The sequence below is a fragment of the Aptenodytes patagonicus genome, unplaced genomic scaffold (assembly GCF_965638725.1).
Source record: "Aptenodytes patagonicus unplaced genomic scaffold, bAptPat1.pri.cur scaffold_438, whole genome shotgun sequence".
NCBI classification, from domain to species: Eukaryota; Metazoa; Chordata; class Aves; order Sphenisciformes; family Spheniscidae; genus Aptenodytes; species Aptenodytes patagonicus.
This window is the reverse complement of record NW_027472341.1, coordinates 4,713-25,515: the sequence shown is the minus strand read 5'-3', so window position 1 is coordinate 25,515 and position 20,803 is coordinate 4,713. Positions and strand designations below refer to the sequence as shown.

Genomic DNA, 20,803 nt, shown 5'->3' with positions numbered 1-20,803 from the left:
TATATCTGCTAATGTCTTCCCTACAGAGTTCATTCAGCTGAAACTGGCTGCAACAACTGCTCTATCTGTTGTAGCTTTTAAAACCGTAAGGACATACACCTTTAGCCTACCAGTGCAGGTTGTCTTTCAGACAATCAGCCAGCCCTGTCTTTCCCCTCTGCGCCCTTACGTACTTTGTAGCTGCATATTCTCTCCTCCGGTTCTCTAGAATGGTTTTCTTTACTGACCTATCTGTTTCCACCCAACCTGCTAGAGCAATGGCTTTGTAAGCAATGTAGGTAACAGCCTGTAGCTGTCGGGTGCTCCCAAGAGCCTCGGGTCTCTTGAGAAAGGCATTTCTCAAGCAGAAGGCAGTCTGTTCTTTCATCTAAGAAAGTGACTGCTCACATTCATTCAATTGCTGTTACAAGGAATGTGCAATTACCCCATTCTTCATAATGGGGTCTAGAAAGAACATTCTCATTGCACATGACGATGTGGAGCTTCCATTCACAGGCATTCTTGCCAGGAAACACCTTTCCTTTATTTACGAAAGAAAGGAAACACCTTCCCAAGTCGATACAGAACAGCGCGGGGAATGTACTTCTAAGGCTGCTGTACTGTCACAAGGAGGCACGCGAGAGCAGTAAATAGCCATAAATCGGGGCAGGAGGAAGAGGACTAGCACTGACCTTCCCTAGAGAGTACAGAGAGTCCTCCTGGGAGACTGTACGCTAAATACTCTTGATGCTGTGTTTGTCCTGGTAGGCTGAAATACTTTCTCTTAAGACATGTCACACGCTCACCCCTTTGAGACGTCGCCTTTACTGTTTTGAGATCTCAAAAGAATTATCTTGATTCTGGGATTGGGTTGTTCCTTTTGCATTTGAACCACCCTTTTCAGCAGTCCTTTCTTCAGCTGGGGGAGCTTCGTCAGCCTGGCTACAGACCTCCGGTGCAAAAGGAACGGTAGAGCTACAGGATAGCACTGGTGGAGGGCTTCACGTAGATGTGCCTCTTCGGAGCAAATTAAAATTTCAGCACCTAGAGAGAAAAAACAACCTATTCTATGCCTCCCCTTCCTGATACTCTCAAATACTCAGAGATCCATTCCTGCATAAATTTTAAAGACAGAAGTCAATTCTTGGCAAAGATCACAGATTCTATTTTTGATGTAAGACAGTGTTTTTTCGCTTCCTTTTTTTTTGTTTTGTTTTGTTTTAGGACATCAAGCCTTGATCTAAAAGCTTCAGCTCATGAGGAGTAAGCTAGGTAACTTTTAGCAATTTTCAAAAAAGCACCTGATTTAAAAATAGAGAATTGTCTAATGTAGGCTTTCAAACAGACAGTTATTTAATCTAGCAGCAACGATCCTACCCCTGAAGACGTCCAAGACAAGAGACTGCAACAGACTGCACCTCTCCTCTTGGTTAACCATTTTTCTCCTGGTTAAGAGATTCATCTTTTGAGCTGCTGCAGGCATTCTTCCCTCTCAGAACTTCAGACTGCTCTGCCCGCTGTCTCCTCCGGTCTGTTTTTAGTTCTCTCTATCCTGTTTGATGTATAGACACTGAATGAGACATTTGTTACAGGTGCTGTCCAGAGTTACTCAAGGCAAATTCCTGTTATCTTCATCTCCGTTGTGAGAGGACTCCTCCTGCAGTGCTGAAGCTCTGGCCAAGCTGGTTTCTCTCCTTACTTCTAAAACCTCTCAGTGTGGCAACATGCTGTGACCCCTCTCCTGTTGCACGACCCACGCTCTGCCCCTAGGTATGTCGTAGTACCATCAGATGCAGAGCTCCAAGTTTTGTTCAGCTTACAGAACCCAGAAGCCCAGCCTGATTAACTCGTACATCTCTACCATTCCTAGAGTCAGCTTGCCTCTTCATCTGAAAGCCTGACAGCTCTGATTTTAGAGCTCCTTTTAAATCACTTCAAAAGGCAATGAATATTTTGGACTTGAGAGCAGATCCCATTACTGCGTTACTGATTATCTTTGGGACAGCAATTCTGTTGCTTCGCTTCTTAAGAAGTTACCAACTAGTTAATTTTAATTCAGTTCTTGCAGAGCATCGGCATGGTATGTGTTGCTATTTGAATAGCATGTGGGAGTAAGACAAATGCATTGCAGAAACTGCAAGCTTGACAAGGAAACTCAAAATACTGACTACGATTATAGGACCATCCAGGGTTTGTTAACAGTTAGGCCCCCCTGTCAGCCTTTATGGGGGCACAGAGGGGTTTGCACTCGCGTTGTGATCAGGCTACTCAACCTGTATTGACTTAAATCCAAACTGACACAGCCTGATTTTCACTCTTGTCCATCCTGAGCCTACAGAACTACCACCTTTGTACTTGTTCTTATATAGCTAAGATTGGTCCTTAGTAATACAGGCTACAGATTGACACTCTTCATTCCTTGGCTCTGTGTTTCTTCGCAAGAGAAATACTGTCTGTGAACGTTCCCCATTCAGACAAAGGTGCGTAATGCAGTTGTGCGTAACATGACAAAATTTATTTGGTAGTGCCTGAAGTCTTTAGTTCTTCGTACTTTAGACATTTAACTGCTGTTTTTAGTGTTGCTTACTGCTTATTATTGAAGACAAAGAACTCCATCATGTATCTATAACCCTGTGTGATTATTGACTGTCATTTAAGTAGCATCAAAAAAACCCCAGCAGGAACTTACCATGTTCACAGACGTTCCCTGGGCAGCACCTACCATTCTCCACAATCCTCAAGAGCAGGCACGGAAACCCACTTTACCATGGGGCTTCAGGCAGGCTGCGCTGGGACACCCCCCCCCCAGTCACCCACTGCTGGTGCCCAGTGACGACCCCCTGCCCTGTTCGTCCCATCGGGCTGCCACAGGTGACCTCCATCCACGCGCAGTCCCCAGTTCCCCTCTGGCACCTGCCCGGCTGAGGGGCCTGCTGTCCCCCAGGACGCACCGACCTCCCCGCCTCCTCCCGCAAGGCTGGCAGCAGCCCTCGGGCACGGACCCCTCCGACCTGACGGCCTGCAGCAGCCGCTCCCTCAGCGCCGACCGCCGAAACCCAGCCCTCGAACCGCGCTACGCAGCCACAGGGGCGGCTGGAAGAGGCCCCGCACGGCCGAGAGGGACGCACCGCCGCCCGAGGACAGGCCTCTCCCCGCCGCACCTCCTCTGAGGGGCAGCCCGCCGCGCCTCGCAGAGCGGCACCTCACCGCGCTCCCGCCCTCGGTCCCCCCCCCAACAACCCGCCCCTGGATCGCGCGGCCCTGTCAGGGACCGCCGGCGGGAAGCGGTGCTGGCCGAGGGGCTTCCTCGGAAGGAGAGGCGGCTCCGAGGCGCCGTGCCCCAAGCTCTTGCCAGGCTGGGATTTCCTTAAAGCCGAAATGTGCCAGGTGCCCAGGCTCTGGGGGGGGTACGTGAGGTACCGAGGCTCTGAGGCAGGGGGTAAGCGAGGTGCCCAGGCTCTGGGGGGGGGGGGGGGGGGGGTACGTGAGGTGCCCAGGCTCTGAGGTGGGGGGTACGTGAGGTGCCCAGTCTCTGAGGGGGGGGTAAGCGAGGTGCCCAGGCTCAGGGGGGGGTAAGCGAGGTGCCCAGGCTCGGGGGGGGGTACGTGAGGTGCCCAGGCTCGGGGGGGGGGTAAGCGAGGTGCCCAGGCTCAGGGGGGGGTAAGCGAGGTGCCCAGGCTCTGAGGTGGGGGGTACGTGAGGTGCCCAGTCTCTGAGGGGGGGTAAGCGAGGTGCCCAGGCTCAGGGGGGGGTAAGCGAGGTGCCCAGGCTCTGAGGGGGGGGGTACGTGAGGTGCCCAGGCTCGGGGGGGGGGTAAGCGAGGTGCCCAGGCTCTGAGGGGGGGGGTACGTGAGGTGCCCAGGCTCAGGGGGGGGTAAGCGAGGTGCCCAGGCTCTGAGGGGGGGGGTACGTGACGTGCCCAGGCTCAGGGGGGGGTACATGAGGTGCCCAGTCTCTGAGGCGGGGGGTAAGTGAGGTGCCCAGTCTCTGAGGGGGGGGGGGGTACGTGAGGTGCCCAGTCTCTGGGGGGGGGGTACGTGAGGTGCCCAGGCTCTGAGGGGGGGGTACGTGAGGTGCCCGGGCTCTGAGGGGGGGTACGTGAGGTGCCGAGGCTCTGGCTTTGCGGCAGCAGCAGCCCCGGGGGCTGCCCGAAGACCTGCTGAAGCCAAGATCCGCAGCACCCCAGCAAGCCACAGCAGAGAGACAGCGACGGGCCCCTCTTGAGTCCTGCAGTTTCGGGGGGAGGGCCCAGGAGGACCCCCTGCTTCTCCACGCAGACAAGAGGACTGCGCTGCCCTGGCTGGGTGAACTGGGGCCATTTCTGGTGGTGAAGCCTCGTGGGCAGGCACTGCTGTTGCCCACCCTGTGTGCCTTCTATCAGAGTATATACACGTTAATGAAGAAGTTGTTGGACATACCTGGCTCTGTTAAGGAATTTCCCTTCATAAATGACTAGCCCTACTCACTCATTTTTATATATATATATATATGTATGTATTTTTGTGTGTGTATGTCTGTAGCAGATGTGCGCTGCTGGAGTTGCAGTACAATGCTGTTTGCCTTGGACGACAGTCGGGGCGGTTTAAAACACGCCGTGGGACACGAGCAGCGATTTTCTTGCCTGCGTTAGAGAAAAACGCGATTAACGTTATTTAGCTGGGTACTCCCGTCCAGTTTACTTGAACATGTTAAACTGAGGCAGGAGACGGGGTTTGCGGTGGCAGAGCGCTTCCTACAGCTTCAGGAGACTCCTGGGGTCGAGAATTTTGGCCGCAGAGGTGCAAAAACGCGGCCCGAGAGAGTCGGGAGGGGACTCCGCGGAAACAGGGGGGGCGGCGGGCGGCGCTTCCCCCTCCCGGGCACGAAAAAAAAGCGATGCTTCCCATACCGGGAGTCGAACCCGGGCCGCCTGGGTGAAAACCAGGAATCCTAACCGCTAGACCATATGGGAGGCGCTGAGGGCTGGTGCCTCCGCCCGCCTCACAGCGCTGCCTGCCCGCACCTCCCGCTGCTCAGGCCGGTACGAGGCTCCGGCGGGCCCCGCCGGGCCGCCTCGCACGCACCGCCGGGAGCCCCTGCCCGCCCCCCGGCCGCCGCGCCCCCCTCCCGCCTCCGTAAAGCCCCTCCTGCCAGAAAGGGGCTGCCCACACCTAAGATGGCGGCCGGTGCTTCGCCGCCGTCCCGCCCCGCCCCCTTCCCTCTCCTCGCCCCGCCCGCCTCGCCGTTGGCGGCGCCGCATCACGTGACGGGAGGGGGCACGGGCGCGGGGCAGAGGGCGGGGTGAGCGCTCACGTGACCGGCGGCGGCTGCTGAGCGCTGGGTCTCGTGAGCGCCGCTGGGGGGGGGCGGGGGGTCCCGGGCGCCGCGACCGGAGCGGGCGAGACCCCGGCGGCGCGGCGGGCTCACGCGAGGCCGCGGCTTCGAGGCCTACCCCGGAGCGGGGGGCGCTCGGTCCCGCTGAGCTCCGCCGCCTCCGGCGGGCAGGTCGGCAGGCACCCCCGCCGCCGCCCGCGGGCGTTGCTGAGCCGGCCCCGGAGGCGCCTATCGCGGCTAGAGGTAGCGGGGGGGCGGCGGGGCCCGGCGGCGCCGGCTGAGCCGGGGGGCGAAGCCACTGTCGGGCCCGGTGGGGCTGGGGACGGCCGGGGGGGAGCGGGGTCGGGGGCTGTCACGGCGGCCGGAGGCACCGGCCCGGGGAGGGACAGGTCTCGGCGGCGGCAGGCGGGCGGTGGTCGGTGCGGGGTGCCGGTGCGGGCGGGGAGCGGGGTGTGGGGACGTGTGACGCCGCGGTCACGGTTTGCTTGGTGCGGGCTCCGGAGCATCCCGGGGGGAAGGGGTAGGGGTCGGAACTGCGGGTGAGGCCGGCCCCGGCTGCCGTGTGCGAGGAGACCCGAGCAGTGTGGCAGCTGTGCGGGTGTCTCCCGCTGCCTTCCAGCGCTGGCTGCGTTTATCCTGCTTAGGCCTGTTTCAGCCGTGTAATTACGGGAACGCTGTTCGTCATGGGCGTGTTAGAGGGTTTTCTAACAGTAGGAGGCTTTTGCTAAAGTTTCCCCGTGCCGTCTGGAGCAGAAGCTGTCAAGTGCCTGGTGAGGTGGAGGTTGGGGGGAATTATGTCAGTATGGGAGTGCTTCCCCTTTTGCACGGCACTTCTGTGGGTGGGATTTGGATGTTGAAGTGAAGCCTGTAAGTGACGAAAGTAGAGCAATGTAAGAAGATGGTCTTTTCTCTGTAGGTGGGTGATGCCAAGCACAGCCATGAAGAAAAAGGTAAGAACTGAAAGGAGAATCCTTTGCAGTTGGGTTTTCCTTCCCCATCTGCATTTGCTAACATCGTTATGTGTTTGCGTCTGTACCTCGGCGTGTTCTTTGGCTGTCTTAAGACTCAGAGTCAGCAGATGCATCCTTTGCTTAAAGTGCTGGAAATTAAAATTGGGTTTGAGTTTATTTGCTGGCATGAGCGGTAGGGCAGGCTCGCGGCAGAGCCATCCACGATAACTGCTGTGTGAGTGTTTCTGGTGCGTGTTGCAAAACCCTGTGCTCATTGCGTACCTCCCGCAGCGTGAGGGAAGAGGATATGATCTAACCCGCTTCGCTGGCCTGTGGGGAGACCCTTCTGATGTGCTACAGAAACTAGTGTGGGGAGCCCGTCATTCACTGAGGGCTCCTGGGAGGATGAAACTTAACACACGGGGAAGGAGTAGCACTTTTACTGAGAGTCGGGGGGGCAGAGGGGTGGGTGTATTCCAGCAGTAAGCATATTCAAAGCCGTTAAAGCGGCCGTGTAGAGAATATACGGCTGTCTTTCCGTGATGTGCTAGGATTGGGTTTCCTGGCTGGCCCTACATGCTGGTGTCTGACCCCTTTGAAAGGCCTCCGCAGTCTAAAACTTGGGAGTTGGGTTCACCTATAGGCTGCCTTGGGCTGCGCCTTGGAGCCGTATTGAGTTTCTGCATGTGCTTTTTCAGCAGTGATCTGAAATAAGAGATGTTGATGTTCTCTCTTTCTGCTCTGTGTGTAGCTCAGGGGAGAAGACAGCATGGCTTTCTGGGGGTTTGCTCCAGAAAGGCTGGTAGGTGTGACCTGACCAGCCTGCCTCTCTGAGGAAAAGAAAGCCCTTGTTACCAAATCATCGAGGCGTGCGGTCAGCTCCTTTTTGGAAAGGGCGCTCGCCTGCCTGTGAAACGTTGCGGTCGCTCTCAGAAGGGTAACTTGTGCAAACAGGATGGTGCGATTCTGCCTCTCCTGTTTTGCCCTGAGAGTCTGGCAGCTGTTGCCGTGCAGTTGCGGAGCGAGGTTGGGAATCGAGCGAGCGCCTTCCCAGCTAGCGTTTAGCACTGGTGCGGGCTGGGCAGGCAGACTCGGGCCGGTTGCGCTCTCGTTAAACCTATCCTTGATGATAGATTTTTCGGAGCTGTTGCCAAAGGCTGAATTTGACTTTGTAACTGGAACTTGTTTAACAGCTGGTTTTGTGAGCAAGTCTGTGTTGGCTGTCACCGTTGGGGTTTTTTAATTTTTATTTTTAGATCACAATGTAGAGTCTTGCCCTGTGTGACTGTATCCCCTCTTCCCCTGCCCCCCAGTCATCCCCTAGTTTTTGGCTACCAGAGGTGCTACCTTTCCTTTGGCCTGATGATCTGCAGACAGGACTCTGGAGTCAGTTGTCTCCCCTACACGATAGCCTGGTGCACTTGAACTGGGCTGTCTCATCTGCTTTTAACTTTTTGCTGGTCTTCTGACACCTGAAACTTGAAATGTAACTTGTATTTCACTTCTGTCAGGGAAGAGAAAACAAGTCACGTTACGAGAAGGAAAAGAGTGAGATTAGGAGAGACGTAATGGGTGGAGAATACCAGTGCTGAGTGGGCAAGGGATTGTTTCCAGCCTGGTCTTAAAGGCTTGCGATAAAGCTGTTCTTTTGTCTTGGCAAAGTCCTCTGCTGTCATCAAAAACATCAAGCCTTCCCCAGTGGTGCCAGTGCGTTTGGAAGGTGTGCAGGTGCAAGGGGCCGGGGCAGCTTCGGGAGCAGCTCTCGCTCTTCCCCGAGTGCTGGTTGTAAACTCCACGAGTCCTCTGCCAAGGGGAGTTGGGAAAAGGGGGTTCGGTGGACAGTGGCTGTGGGCTGGCTGCACTTCCTTCTGGGTGGTAGGCAGCCGGTTGAAGGAACAGGGGTGTGGTGCCTGGAAAGGCAGAGATTCCTGAGAGGGTGGGGGGCATAGTTCAAGAACGCAAACAAGATGGAAAGGTTTTCAGTCTGACCACGATTCAGTGACCGTGGGTAGCAAGGAGGTAAAGATGTCTGTCTCCTGCTTTCCCAGGCATGGTACTCTTCTTTGCCTCTCTCTTCTGTATGTTGGTCCTGTGTTTTGGTGGCTTCGGCAGGAAAATGTTAACCCTGAGGGAGCCGTGAAGGACCTGGTGCTCTGTGGTAGCTAATTCTTTCTTCTTTTTTTTTTTCTTCCCAGGTGCTGCTGATGGGTAAAAGTGGGTCTGGGAAGACCAGCATGAGGTCCATTATCTTTGCAAACTACATCGCCAGGGACACACGGCGCCTGGGTGCCACAAGTAAGACTTCACTTGTTTGAACTGCAAATTCTCAGGGCTCAACCCCCCTCCATTAAAGGGGTGAGGCTGTTCCCTCCAGCAATCCCTGCCTCTCCTCTGCTCCGGAGTAGGTGGGTGTCTGCTGATCCTCCCAGCTGCCACACCTCACAGGGAACTTCACTCCTGAGCTCAGCTGAGGGCAGGTAGGAAGCTGGAATGAAAGGGAAGGCAGCGCTGGGTTCAGTTTTGCTGCTTTATTGTTGAACTTTTACCCTTACCTCTTTTTTTTGATCAGGAGGCAGCCTGTGCTGCTGCTACACCTATTATTGGAGGAGTGTTCAGAGCCTCCTCATGGTCCTCCTTGTTGGTGAAGCTTTCCTGTCGTTAGCCAGCTGATCACTAGCGCGGCTGGAGACGCAGTGATCTTGCTGTGCACCTGTGGTTTTGGTGGGATGATGCACTAGGCTTAATTAGTGTCTTCTGCCTCTTTTTTTTTTTTTCTTCCCCCTCCAAAGCCACTGATCTGATTCCTCTGAAACAGGGTATGAATTATCAGGATCTAACATTCCTCGCTGGGAAGCGCCTGTGAGGACGTAATGTCACGGACTGGTGTACGTTTCCTCTTTGCCGTAAATTTGGCCTGTTCATAAAGTTTACATTCTTTGTGTTACTGATTTATTTTTAAGGCTTGCTTAAGGCCTTGCAGAGTGTGCTGGAACTAATGTCATTCTTAAAATATCACAAAGATCACAGAACGTGTTAAAGGGGAACCACCTGCTGTGCTTCTCAGAAAAATAGTGTCCTGGGTAGAGAGTAGGAAGGCTTGAATTACTCTGGGAACTGTCTTTTTCCTTAGTGCCTTCAGCTACAAATTTACATACAGCAATGTTGTTTAGATGGGATTTTACAAATTGTGGGCTGTGTTGTGAAGAATGGCATTTTTGGCTGCCCGAGGAGGTAGCTCTGATCTGGGTGTGTGGTACAGTCGGTAAACTCCTGTTGTCTCTTTCCAGTTGATGTGGAGCACTCCCATGTTAGATTTCTAGGAAACCTGGTATTAAACCTCTGGGACTGCGGAGGGTAGGTACTGTTTATTCTTTTGCTTTTGAAACCGTTGGGGGTTAGCTCTGGGGAATAAGGCTGGGGATGTAGCAAAACAGAGGTGGTCCTGCCCCGGAGGGACGAGTATGCTGCTTGTGAATGAAGGGAATAGAACAAGTGTTACACATGCACTGTAAAACTGGCGAGACAGCTCTGGAAAGAATGGATGCCACATCTCAGGCTTGTGCGTGGAGGGGGTTGAAGATGTTGGCACAATTACGCTGTCCCTTGAGTTACCGCTACATAAAAGGAGCAGTGCGTAGGTCCACCCTTCCCTTGCTGGCTGCTTTCTTCCGCTGGCAAAAGGCCTGAGCCCCTCACCTGGACTTTCTCCTGAGGTGGTGGGAGTTGATGCCGGCTTCAGAATTGCTTATCACCAGCTTGATCCAAATGGGGTGCGTGCTGAGAAGCGATGCTGAAGGTTGACGGCGTTCCTATGGCTCCTGGAAGCAGCTTTTTGAAGAACGCTTTCCCGTTGACAGAACCTCAGCAGAGCTGTCCGAGTTTGCTGAGCTTCATCAGCTCTCACGTCCTCATGCATTGTCTGAGCCATATTCAGTGAAAGTTAAAGGAGGTTTAAATCCTGTAATAAGAAGCTACACTGATGATTTTGGTTATATTTTAGCTTCTGCTGCTGGGTTTTTTTTATATGCAACTCTCCAAAAGCCAGTCTGGGAGCAGAAGCAACGTAGCTCCGTTTGCACAGGACAGTGAGCAGCCAGCTGTGACATGAAGGAAGCTTCAGCTTCCTGTGAGACTGGTGAGCAGATGCTCTTCGGGAGCATCCAACTTTGCTCCGTTGGAAATGCTTAGGGAGCCTTATGTCATGGGGAATTTAGCCACCTGTGGGGCTCTTGTCTAGACTCTTGTGATGGGGTCTCTAGCTCAAAATGCAAACCTTGCCTTTCTAGCAGGAGGTATTTTACACGTAGCACCTTTCCTGACGATGCTAAGCAAGACCTGGTTGCTCTAATGGGAGTCTCCTTGCTTTGTTGCTCTGCTCCTTCTCAGACAGGACACCTTTATGGAGAACTACTTCACCAGTCAGCGGGACAACATCTTCCGCAACGTAGAAGTCCTCATCTATGTCTTTGATGTAGAGAGCCGTGAACTGGAGAAGGACATGCACTACTACCAGTCATGCTTGGAGGCAATTCTTCAGAACTCTCCTGATGCAAAGATCTTTTGTCTAGTGCACAAGATGGACTTGGTGCAGGAGGATCAGCGGGATTTGGTGAGAAGCTGATAGTTGCCATAGAAATGCTTTCAAATAGAGCATCTTTTGACTGTGCTAATGCATTGCGATTTCATACTTCAAATACAGCCCCATCAGCACTGTTCCTAGAAGGGTTTCTCGGATGTTAAGAATTGTCAAAGCCCTCTAAGCTTTTTCTGCCTCTTCTAAATTGTGTATCATCGCTATCTGTTGCATATAATCCAGTGGAGAATGGAACTAATGATTTTTAGTGACAACTACTCTAAGCCTTTTCTTGTATAACACTGATTCTGGTACTTTCACTAGACCTTGGCTCCAGAAGGGAGGTAGAACTGAAAGGAAGGTAGAACTAAAAGAAATCCAGCGATCTTAAGCTTGCTGCTCACCATTTGGATGACTTTGAGGATGGTGGTGGTGGCAGTGACGGTTGGTTTCTCTTTAGCTGTTGCTTTCAGTCCAGCGTAGGCTCTGTTCTAAAGCATAACCAAAAAAAAAAACCAACGAAAGAGTTGAAACTTTCCCAGTTAACTAGAAGGTGGTTTCTGTCGGTTGATTCTGCTCTCTGTCAGTTTGGCCTGCCTGCCCAGAGATCACCTCTTAAGCACTCCTCTGCCCCAAGAGGCATCCTGCAAAGGCTGGGGATCAAGCTGTCAGAGATGTTTGGTGTTTTCTGTTGCTTTGAGAGCTTTTGAAAGGTTGCAGGGGGATTGAAAGATGTTGAGTTCCTACCAACCTTGCTTTTTCAGCTTGGACTGAAAAGCAACCAACTCCTGATACCAAAAGAAAAATTAGCTTTGTGGGTTAGACAAGTACATCCCTGGCTGCTTGGCCACTCCCTGGCTTGCAGCGAGTTTGGAGGCCCCTTTAGGCTGTTGGCTTTTGTCTGAAGTAAGAAGTCTTATTAAAATTTCTTCTGATTCCTGGTGAATATGTGCCTGGGCAGCTGCAAAGGAGGCCATGCGAGGTCCTGTGGCTGAAACCACACCCTGACCTCCCTGCATAGACAGACTTCTTCCACGTAGCAGGTTGGCTTCAGATCACTCATGCTGCCTGAGGGCGGCGATCCTTCTCTTCCAGTTTTAGTTCTGCCCTCCAGCTCAGTGCAGAAATAGCTCAAAGAGCTTGTTTGTAGGGTTGATTCAAGGAGGTATTCCTCACTTCCATCTGCCTTCCCTCCAGACTGAAGGATGAGTCTAAAATCTTCTTGATGCTGTCCTGTCCAGATTTGGTTTGGGAGTAGTGGACAAATGCTGGTTTTACATAGTTGTGCAGACTAGTGAGGCCCTGAAGTGAGGGGTAGATGGAAGAGGGGCCTTACTTCAGATATGCTTTCGATGTGTATCATCGCACACCCATCAAGATCTGTTTTAAGGTACCTGCTACTCAGAAGAACATGCAAATACTGGGCCAGATCACTCTCTCTTTAAATCTTACTGAAGCCATTGGTATCCCAGGACCCAAATGGTAAATGTTGGCCTACGCAGCATTTCATGGGGATCGGTTAATGTTCTGTCACGTTCCTAAAAACAGGAAGCTGAGGTGAAGGTGGTCGTCGTGTCTTCCCCTGCAAAGGCACGTTGCTGGCTGTCCTGCTGCTTTTTTAGCAGTTCTGTAGGAGCCTGGCATGAGGCTGTCTGGTCTTTGCTGTTCCCCCCTGCTCCCCTTTTTTGGTAACCATAACTTCTAAGGGCAGAGTATGGTGTGAGAAGAGAAGACTGTATAAGTACATGCCTCAGAGCTGCTCATATTGATGAGCCTCGAGTGCTTTCTTCCTATCCTGTTCTCGGTGACGGAGCTTTTTGCCTGTGACCAGGGACTTGTCAAAATCTAGGTCCTCAGAGACACTCGTGCGTGTCCGCTTCCATTCCCACTCCACAACACTCATAGTTATTTCAGCTTTGAGTCCCGGTCAGATCTATCGCAAGACAGCCATGGTCTGCTTGTCCCTGCTGCTCCAGTGGAAGGGGTTTCTGCCAGCCTGTCCTGGCCAGCGTGCTCTGCTGTTGTCTTTTCTCCAGTGCTGTAGGTACTTGAGATTTGTTTGAAATGCATGCTGTAAATGCAGTACAGCAACCACACCAAAGGCAGAAATATTTACACTCAACTGCTAATCTTTTTTTTTATTTCCCAGATTTTTAAAGAACGTGAGGAAGATTTGAAGCGCCTTTCCCGTCCGTTGGAATGTGTTTGTTTTAGAACTTCCATCTGGGATGAAACACTTTACAAGGTTTGTACAGCTTCCTCTCCATATCTGGCTTCCCCCCTCCCACTTGAAAACAAGAGCATGAGGAAGGCGAGTGGTTAGTTGCTACTGGTTTTGTTAGTGACTGGCCCTTTTTAGTTCTGCAGCAACTACTTCTGGAGGTTAGCTATTGTAAATGGTATCAGAGCATCCTGGTTTTAATTAGAAAAAGTTGGAGTCACGGTGTCAGTATGTTAATACTGCTTAAACACTTTGCCTGGCTACTTTTGAAAGAGCTTCTGCATCTTTCAGTCGTGTTTATCCAGCATGGAATTGTTTCCTGTGTTTCTCTGCAGCACTGTTAAAACACAAGCATTTACCCTTCTGGGAATTTGCTTTGCTTTCAGGAGGGGATGGGTTTTTTTGCTAGCAGTCTGTCTTGACTGCAGTGTCAGAGGTCTTCCAGGTGTGGGAGCGGTGAGTGCTGCCTGGGCTACACTGGTAGCAAATGATGGTTATAATTGTTGGCTCATGCTAACAAGCAGTGGTGGTAGCGTAGTGGCTGGGTTGCTTGTCTGAAGGTGAGGACTGTGTGGCTCTTTCTCTTGACTCCAGTGGGACTTCGGATGGCAGATTTCACCATCCTGGCAAATCCATTCAAAGCCGTAGCAAATTCCCCTGCCTTCAGTGTCTGATGTGTTTGACTGAGGCTGATACAGTACTGTACGCCAGACATCACTCTTCACAAAGCACGTACCCGGCTCCCTCTAGAAATCAGCCTTCCTAAGCAGTGGCATACCCTGTCTTCCTGCAGGCGTCCCTAACGTTCATCAGTTATGCTGGTGACTCTATTTGAGCGACTTATACGGAGGCAGACCTGTGCTATTCTAGACACAGCCCTGCCAGAGCTCTTCAGAGCTCGTGCCCTTGGCTTGGGCTTTTAACTTTGTGTTTGGCAGGTGGGATGGTAGGGGCAGGTGGGATGGTAGGAGTGTTTGGCAAATATCAGGTACTCGGTAGACAGGAGACACAAATATCCACCCTGACTCCTGGGGGAAGCGTGTGGTCAGGCACTGACACAAACCTGGGTCAGTAGGTAGGCAGTGAGGTGAAGCTGAGCTTAGAGGACCTGAGTCTGAATGAGGACAGATGCCTGTTACGGCATCCCTGCTCCCTTCTGGGCTTGTTCCTGACTCATTGGGCTGGATCAGAGCTTTCTGTTTGGATCAGTGACGAGCTGCCAAGCATCCATCTGCATGTTGACCTTGCTCAAGATTAAAAAAAACTCTGAAAACTTGAGCGGGTTTATCTGGGAGCAGTAGATAGAAGCATTGCCAGCTTAAAATTAGGATGATTTAAGCCTGTTTATAATAGTGTTCTAGAGTCTCTGTGACTGATGTGGAGGAGAACTTGACCTAGTGAAGAGTTTACTCGGGTCTGGGGTACCACTGGTGGTCTCCACTGTAGTAGAGAGACCTGGACACGGAGGTGGGAGAAGCTTCTCGGTCTTACCTAGGCTATCAACACCCAGAACTGCAAATAATCAGGTTTTCAGCACATTGCATAACAAGAGGATGAGGCAGAGAAGTGCTAATGCAGCCCTTATGTTGTGTCCTTCTTTGTTGACAGGCTTGGTCCAGTATAGTCTACCAGCTGATCCCCAATGTCCAGCAGCTGGAAATGAACCTGAGGAACTTTGCTCAGATCATCGAGGCAGATGAAGTGCTTCTGTTTGAGAGAGCCACTTTCCTGGTGAATACAGCAGCTCTGCCCTTCGGGTTCCTCTGCCCAGCCTAGGACGGAGTTCCCTGGATGGAAAGGGCTGTTGTGGCAGTAGCCCAAAGAGAGGTGCCCAGCGCCAGACGGCAGAATGCATTGATCCAGGCCTTGTGATGCTGAAAGTAGCTGACGTGACTCCATGGCTCACGGGACCTTCCCAAAATTTCCACTTCTAGCAGTTGAGCTGAGGGCTTGATCGGTATTTCCCTCTTCCAAGCTATGAGAGGGTTTCATATCCCCATTCAGTTGTCAGCTGTGGGACTTTTTTGAGAATTCCTTTCTGCACAGGGCAAGAACTTTCTTTAGCTTGAAATAAGCCTTTTCAGTTCCTCCTGGCCTGGCGTTTTTAACTGGTCTTGATTTCTTCTTTTTTTTTTTTTTGTCTGATGCTCTACAAACCCAGAGTATGGATAGAGGATCACAAGCGATTGGACTGGAATGGCTTTCAAAGTTACTGGCTGCGCGGTAACTGTGCTTCCAATCTGTTGTCTCTGCAAGGTACAATGTGTTGGTTAAAACCACCGTTGCTGCTTGTCTGTCCATACTCTCGGTTTCCGGATTGGTCTCTTCAGACTTTGCACCAAAAGTCTTGCTGACCTGAAGGAACAGTTTTGAATTTTGTTGTGAGTGCTTTCCTTGATGGCCAAATGTCTGATTTTGAAATGATGGAGGGAATGTGGAAAAGGAGCCATTACTTTTCTCACTTCTTAAACTGTCAGAAGTAAACACCTGCCATTTCTGGCAAGTTCTGCTTTTTGGTACCTTTTGTAGATAATAAATAGTTCCACCTTGGTGGTATGTAACAGTACTTTTGTTATAAGTACCTTTTTTTTTTTTACTGAAAAAGAATAATCTTTGCTACAAAAATTCGATGCTTATTTTCAGTGTAATGGTGACTTTTCAGAAAACTTTCTTCTCACTTTTTTCATATATTTAAACTCCCCCCAGGACTCCCTTCTCCTGAAGTGAAATCTTACTCTGAGATTGTATTCAAATCACCGTAACAGAAAAACCTATCTGGAAAGTTAAGGAACGAACTTGCATACAACGAAGGCTTTGCTATGAATGTAATCCTTGAATCTGGCTAAACCTGTACTTGTATGAATAACTGGGCAGGCTTAAAAAGTGGGAAGTACATGACAATCTTTTTAAGGTGCTCAAGGGGGGGGGGGGGGGGGGAATCAAACCAAAAACTTAGTTCTCGTAAACCTGTTAAATGTGACTCCATAGGTAGAAAAGTAAGAGTTTAACATCCTTGCGCAAGGGCATCTGACGCTTCCAGTAGCAGTTGGTTTCATGACTCTTAAGAGCTTAAAGCACACAGCATAAGGCTTTTAAAATATTCCTTTTTGGTCTGCTGTGGGAACAACGATGATGTAACTACTTGATTGTGTGCCATTCCCCTTACGCAGTAAATGCAGTTCTTGGCCCGTTAGCTAATTTGGCTAAAGAGTAAAGGTCTGTAGGCTACCAGCCTTGTGAAGATGGTCGGGGAGAGGTAGCTGTGGATCACGCTGCAAGGGTTCCCAAAAACCTGTGATCCTCTGAATCTTTGCAGCCAGGCACTAAGGTCTGCACGTTGCTGCTGGATCGCTATGTGGGAGGAAGAGGAGGGGAACCGATCCGAATGCAGGCAGCTTAGCACAGTCTTGGTCTGACTCAGGTAACTGATGGAGAGAGAACTCCCTAGGAAACCAGCTGCCTTTGTTCTGCTTTCCTTAGGGAGGAACGGCTTGCTTTGGCTTTGAGAGCGGTGCTTGTGCATCCTACGTGTGGCAGAATGGGAAATTTCTCGGGTTCAGTCCTTGAGAATCTGCAGCACGATAGACTTAGGAAGGAAAAGCTATTCCAGCATTTGTCAAGTGTCTGTTTCCCCTACCTGAGGTGATGGTCTTGCATTTTTTTTCCCCTCTCCTTGCACTTTCTTTGAATCAAGACTTAAATTGCTGCTAAGTTGGAGTATTCAGACCTCAAATGGACAATAGTGTCTCTTGCATATCTTACATACTTGCATCTGGGCTTGTGAAAGGCTTCCTGGTGATTGTATTACTGAGTCTTGTTTTACCATGAAAGCACCACAGGTGGTGTTGCAAATAGTTTCCAAGATCCAATCAGCAAAAGGCAAAGGGAATCCCTGTCCTGGTCACCACCCGTTTCCCATAATCGCTGTTGAGCCTGAGAAACCTGCGCTGAAATAAATTACTAACTAACTCCGCACTCTCTCTCTTTCTGCCTTCCAGGTCATTTCTCACTATCAATGCAAAGAACAGCGGGATGTCCACAGATTTGAGAAAATCAGCAACATTATTAAACAATTCAAGCTAAGTTGCAGGTGAGCTGGTTTTAGGTGGGGAAGATACCTCAGCAGGTATTTCGGCTTCATCCAGAAACACGAAGGCTCTCCAAATTAATAGTAGCTCTGTGACTCCTCAGCAAGCTGAGATGCCGTAGTTAAATTGCACCATGCTTAAACACAACTGAGTTAATTGTTACCTTTTGTAACTTCTTCCTTTGCTGATGGTTGAAAGAGGTTTATTTTGAAACAACTGTTTTCTTCTAGGCCTCATTCTCCTGGGCAAGGTAGGGAAGTTCCAGGACTGAGCTGATAAATTAGTGACAGTCAACAGTGCTGCGGAAAGTCGGGTGGAGAGCTTTGCTTCAGACCCTGTACCACAATGCTGGTTTGGGAGGAAGGGGCTTGCAGACGCTGTTTGTCCATATTTCGAATGGAAAAGTGGAAAGCCTGCTTTGGAGTGGCTTGGCTTTTGAACAGTCTCCAGGCTCTGCAATCTGTTGGTAATATCTGCAAGCGTTTGGAGCCCGAATGGATGGAGAAGTGGCTGCATGGTTTACAGAGCTGTCTCCAGATATTTCAGTTTTATACTTATTTTTCCTGGTTATTCACAGAGTGTTAAACTGTCCTTCTAAATGACTGAGCTGTTACAACCATGCGGCAAGTGACGTTGACTGCTTGGGCACAGCAGACTCAGTCAGTCAGTGGGGTTGCATATCTTGAGTTACCTTCACCGTTCAGTGCGCAGATCATTTTATATTGTTCTCATTTAGCCTAAAGCTAAAGAGTTTTTTCTTTAAAAAAAAACAACACAAAACACAAAACCAACCAAACTTGTAGTTGCACCTGGTGTTGCTTGCCAAGTGAGGACTCAAATACTTCTTTGTTACCAACAACTCAAAGGGATGTTGGCTATGTGGGCGCAAAAGCTGTTTGAGCAATGTTACAGTAATAGTTCATTTACTCTTTTTTTTTTCCTTTCTTTTTTTTCCTCCCATCTTAGTAAGCTGGCAGCTTCTTTCCAGAGCATGGAGGTCAGGAACTCTAACTTTGCTGCTTTCATTGACATCTTTACGTCAAATACATATGTGATGGTGGTTATGTCAGACCCTTCAATACGTAAGTTGAAGCAAAGATAAGCCTCTGGCCTGTTTTTGTTTGCAGGGACAAAAAGCCAAATGAGTCTAGTTTAAACTGCATTTCTCTCGGAAAATGACAAAACACCGGGCAAAGCAGTAAAACTGATCGTAATTAAAAGATGGAGAGGGATCCACTGTCCTGCTGGTTTGCCCTGCCTGAGCAGAGGGTGGGGGAGGGTGGTTAAAAAGTGACTGACTTTGCAGAAGGCAAGAGACGTGTGCCTCTGGCAGCTGAGCTATTTGTTGCTGTCGAGTGGAGGATCGTAGCAGTGGTGGGGAACCACTATAACAGATGTGACCTCATTTAGTAGGTCATGTCTAATAACCTATTTTGGGCTGTTCTGATCTGGCAGCCCCAGTGATTTTTGGAGAGGAAGCAGAGATGGGTCATACTTGAGTTTTTGCTCTCGCTGCCTGAACTGTCTTGGTGGGCAAGGACTCTAATTATAGTAGCATCTATTTGTCTTAAAGCAGAAACTGCAGCCAGCAGTGCCAGGCAGTGTGGCTTACAGGCACACTTACAGGCACAGTGTGGCTGTTTAACTGTTTACACAACTCAAATGGAAACTGCTTCTGTTAGGATTTGGGGTGCCTAAGAGACACTGTCCAGGACAGCCTTGTGGCTTACAGTGTTGATGCTTTCTGTCCTCCTCTTTTCGAGTGGTTTACTGAATTAGGGAAAAACCTGTGTAAACCCCGGGACTGAATTACCAGCTGTGATATTACTGTGCTTGAGGAGCAGCAAATGAGCAGCTGTGGTGACTTGTGTAGCTATCCCCGTGAGCAAACCGCTTGACTGCGGTTCACTCTGACTCTTCCTCGGCGTTGGCACTGGGATCAGCAAACCTTCCAGCATTAAATTCCGCGCAGCTAGGGAGCAGCGGGCTTGAAGTGAGAGAGCTTGCTGATGGGGACGTTGCTTTTAGGCAGCACTTAACTTCTGAGGACGTGGTTACTTGCATCTCTTTTAACTTTTTTTTTTTTAATCTCCCCTGCCCCTTTTCCGTCCTAGCTTCTGCGGCTACGCTGATCAACATCCGCAATGCCAGAAAACACTTTGAGAAGCTGGAGAGAGTGGATGGACCAAAGCACAGCCTGCTCATGCGCTGAACGTTGGCCAAGGCACATGGTCTTTGGGGGGAGAAAAAATGAATTGGAACTACTTATTTTTAGGAGAATCTAACAATGTTGATGTCTTTGTTGGGCTTTGAAATGAGTGTGCTGCTTTATTTTTTCTCCTTTTAACGTTGGACACTAGTCACTCGGAGGATGTCTGGATACACTGCGGACCTTCAAAAGAGACTTCCCTGGCGTATGTGGGGTTGGGAAGAAGTAAGGACAGGTGATGTGCACGTGGTCTCATACTCCCGGTTGTCATAGTGGCACATGGCAGAGCCGTTTTGGATGTTTTGCTCCCGGGTGATCATATAAGTCACAGGAATGGAGTATTTACTGTTTTATTGGTTGGTTGCTAGAATACGTTTATAAATTTCTCCTTGTCTTCAGTCATGAAAATAAATTTTTGCTACCAGGGATTTCAGATCCTAGAGCTTTGGAAAGTGGGTTTTCTTTCTTCTAAAACCTAGGGCAGCTTTGGCAAGCAGATGTGTAACAGCTGCATTTCTCCTGTCACGTTGCTGGGGGGGTGTTGACTGAAGGCCATTCCAGAGTTTCATTTAAGATAATATTTTTTTTTTTTTTTCTCCCCCCACATGGAGGCAAAACTCGCTCAGCAGGTGAAGCAGCCAGGCTGGCGTTGGCCTCTTTACACTCGCCAAAGCGATGGAAAGATCTCGGTAAATAAAAGGGGCCAAAGACCCTAACTGACCAAGCAGCACGATAGTCCTGGCGCGCCTGGTCTTCGTCCTGGTGAGCCAAGAGGGGCCGGCGCGGGCACGGAGGAGCCCTGGGACGTGGTTGTTGTGGGTGGTGTGTGCATGAGCTATATTAGCTATGTTTGCGACGAGCCAGTTGGACAGTGTTTGGCACCGATGTTACTTGATGTTGCTGTCTATTTTTTAATGAATTTTTTGCGTGCATTTCCATTAAACATAGGAACAAAAGCACTGTGAGTTAGGGGAATCTCTGGCTTGCTGGGTGGGAGCTGATGCTTGTCAGCATCTCTCTCCCTCTTTTCTCTCTTGCTGCATCAAATTACCATATAAAAAAGGGTGTGGTGACTCCGAGCCTGGCTCTCCGCTTTGTATTCTCAAACTCATGCTCTCCCCCTGTATCCTTGCCCACACACGCACTGGGGGAGGAAAAAAATCTGATGGGGCGAGTCTGTTGTGTGAGAACGGGGAGCTAAAGGACACATCTCAGCTGGGGAGCTGAGGATGGGCTCCGCACAAAATCTCCCATCGATTCTCGATCTTTATGGTATTAAACACCCACGTCTCAGACCGCCTACTCAGCAGATTTTTTTGGTGTTCTGTCAGGCTGGGTGTGTTTTCAATGAGAATCATCAAGTCGGCATACCTGCGGGAGAGGAACTTGCCGAGATTCCTGTTAACAATTCGGGTGCCTGAGTTTCTGGAGAACTTGTGAACGGGCTGGAGGTGCAGCGGAGGGTTTCCG

General features: G+C 50.4%; 1 protein-coding gene and 1 non-coding gene across 2 annotated transcripts; one reads left to right on the top strand and one right to left on the bottom strand.

Moving 5' to 3' along the window:
- Positions 1 to 4,858: 4,858 nt before the first annotated feature.
- TRNAE-UUC (transfer RNA glutamic acid (anticodon UUC)) lies at positions 4,859 to 4,930 on the bottom strand. The gene has a single exon. It is a non-coding gene; the product is annotated as a tRNA-Glu (tRNA).
- Positions 4,931 to 5,359: 429 nt separating this feature from the next.
- Positions 5,360 to 19,773, top strand: LOC143173900 (ras-related GTP-binding protein A). The gene is made up of 10 exons (XM_076364026.1): positions 5,360 to 5,535; positions 6,209 to 6,242; positions 8,438 to 8,537; positions 9,530 to 9,596; positions 10,629 to 10,851; positions 12,965 to 13,060; positions 14,645 to 14,767; positions 17,035 to 17,126; positions 18,091 to 18,206; positions 19,239 to 19,773. The coding sequence occupies exons 2-10, from the start codon at positions 6,216 to 6,218 to the stop codon at positions 19,334 to 19,336; spliced, it is 942 nt and encodes a 313-aa protein (XP_076220141.1). The 5' UTR covers positions 5,360 to 5,535; positions 6,209 to 6,215; the 3' UTR covers positions 19,337 to 19,773.
- The last annotated feature ends 1,030 nt before the right edge of the window (positions 19,774 to 20,803 follow it).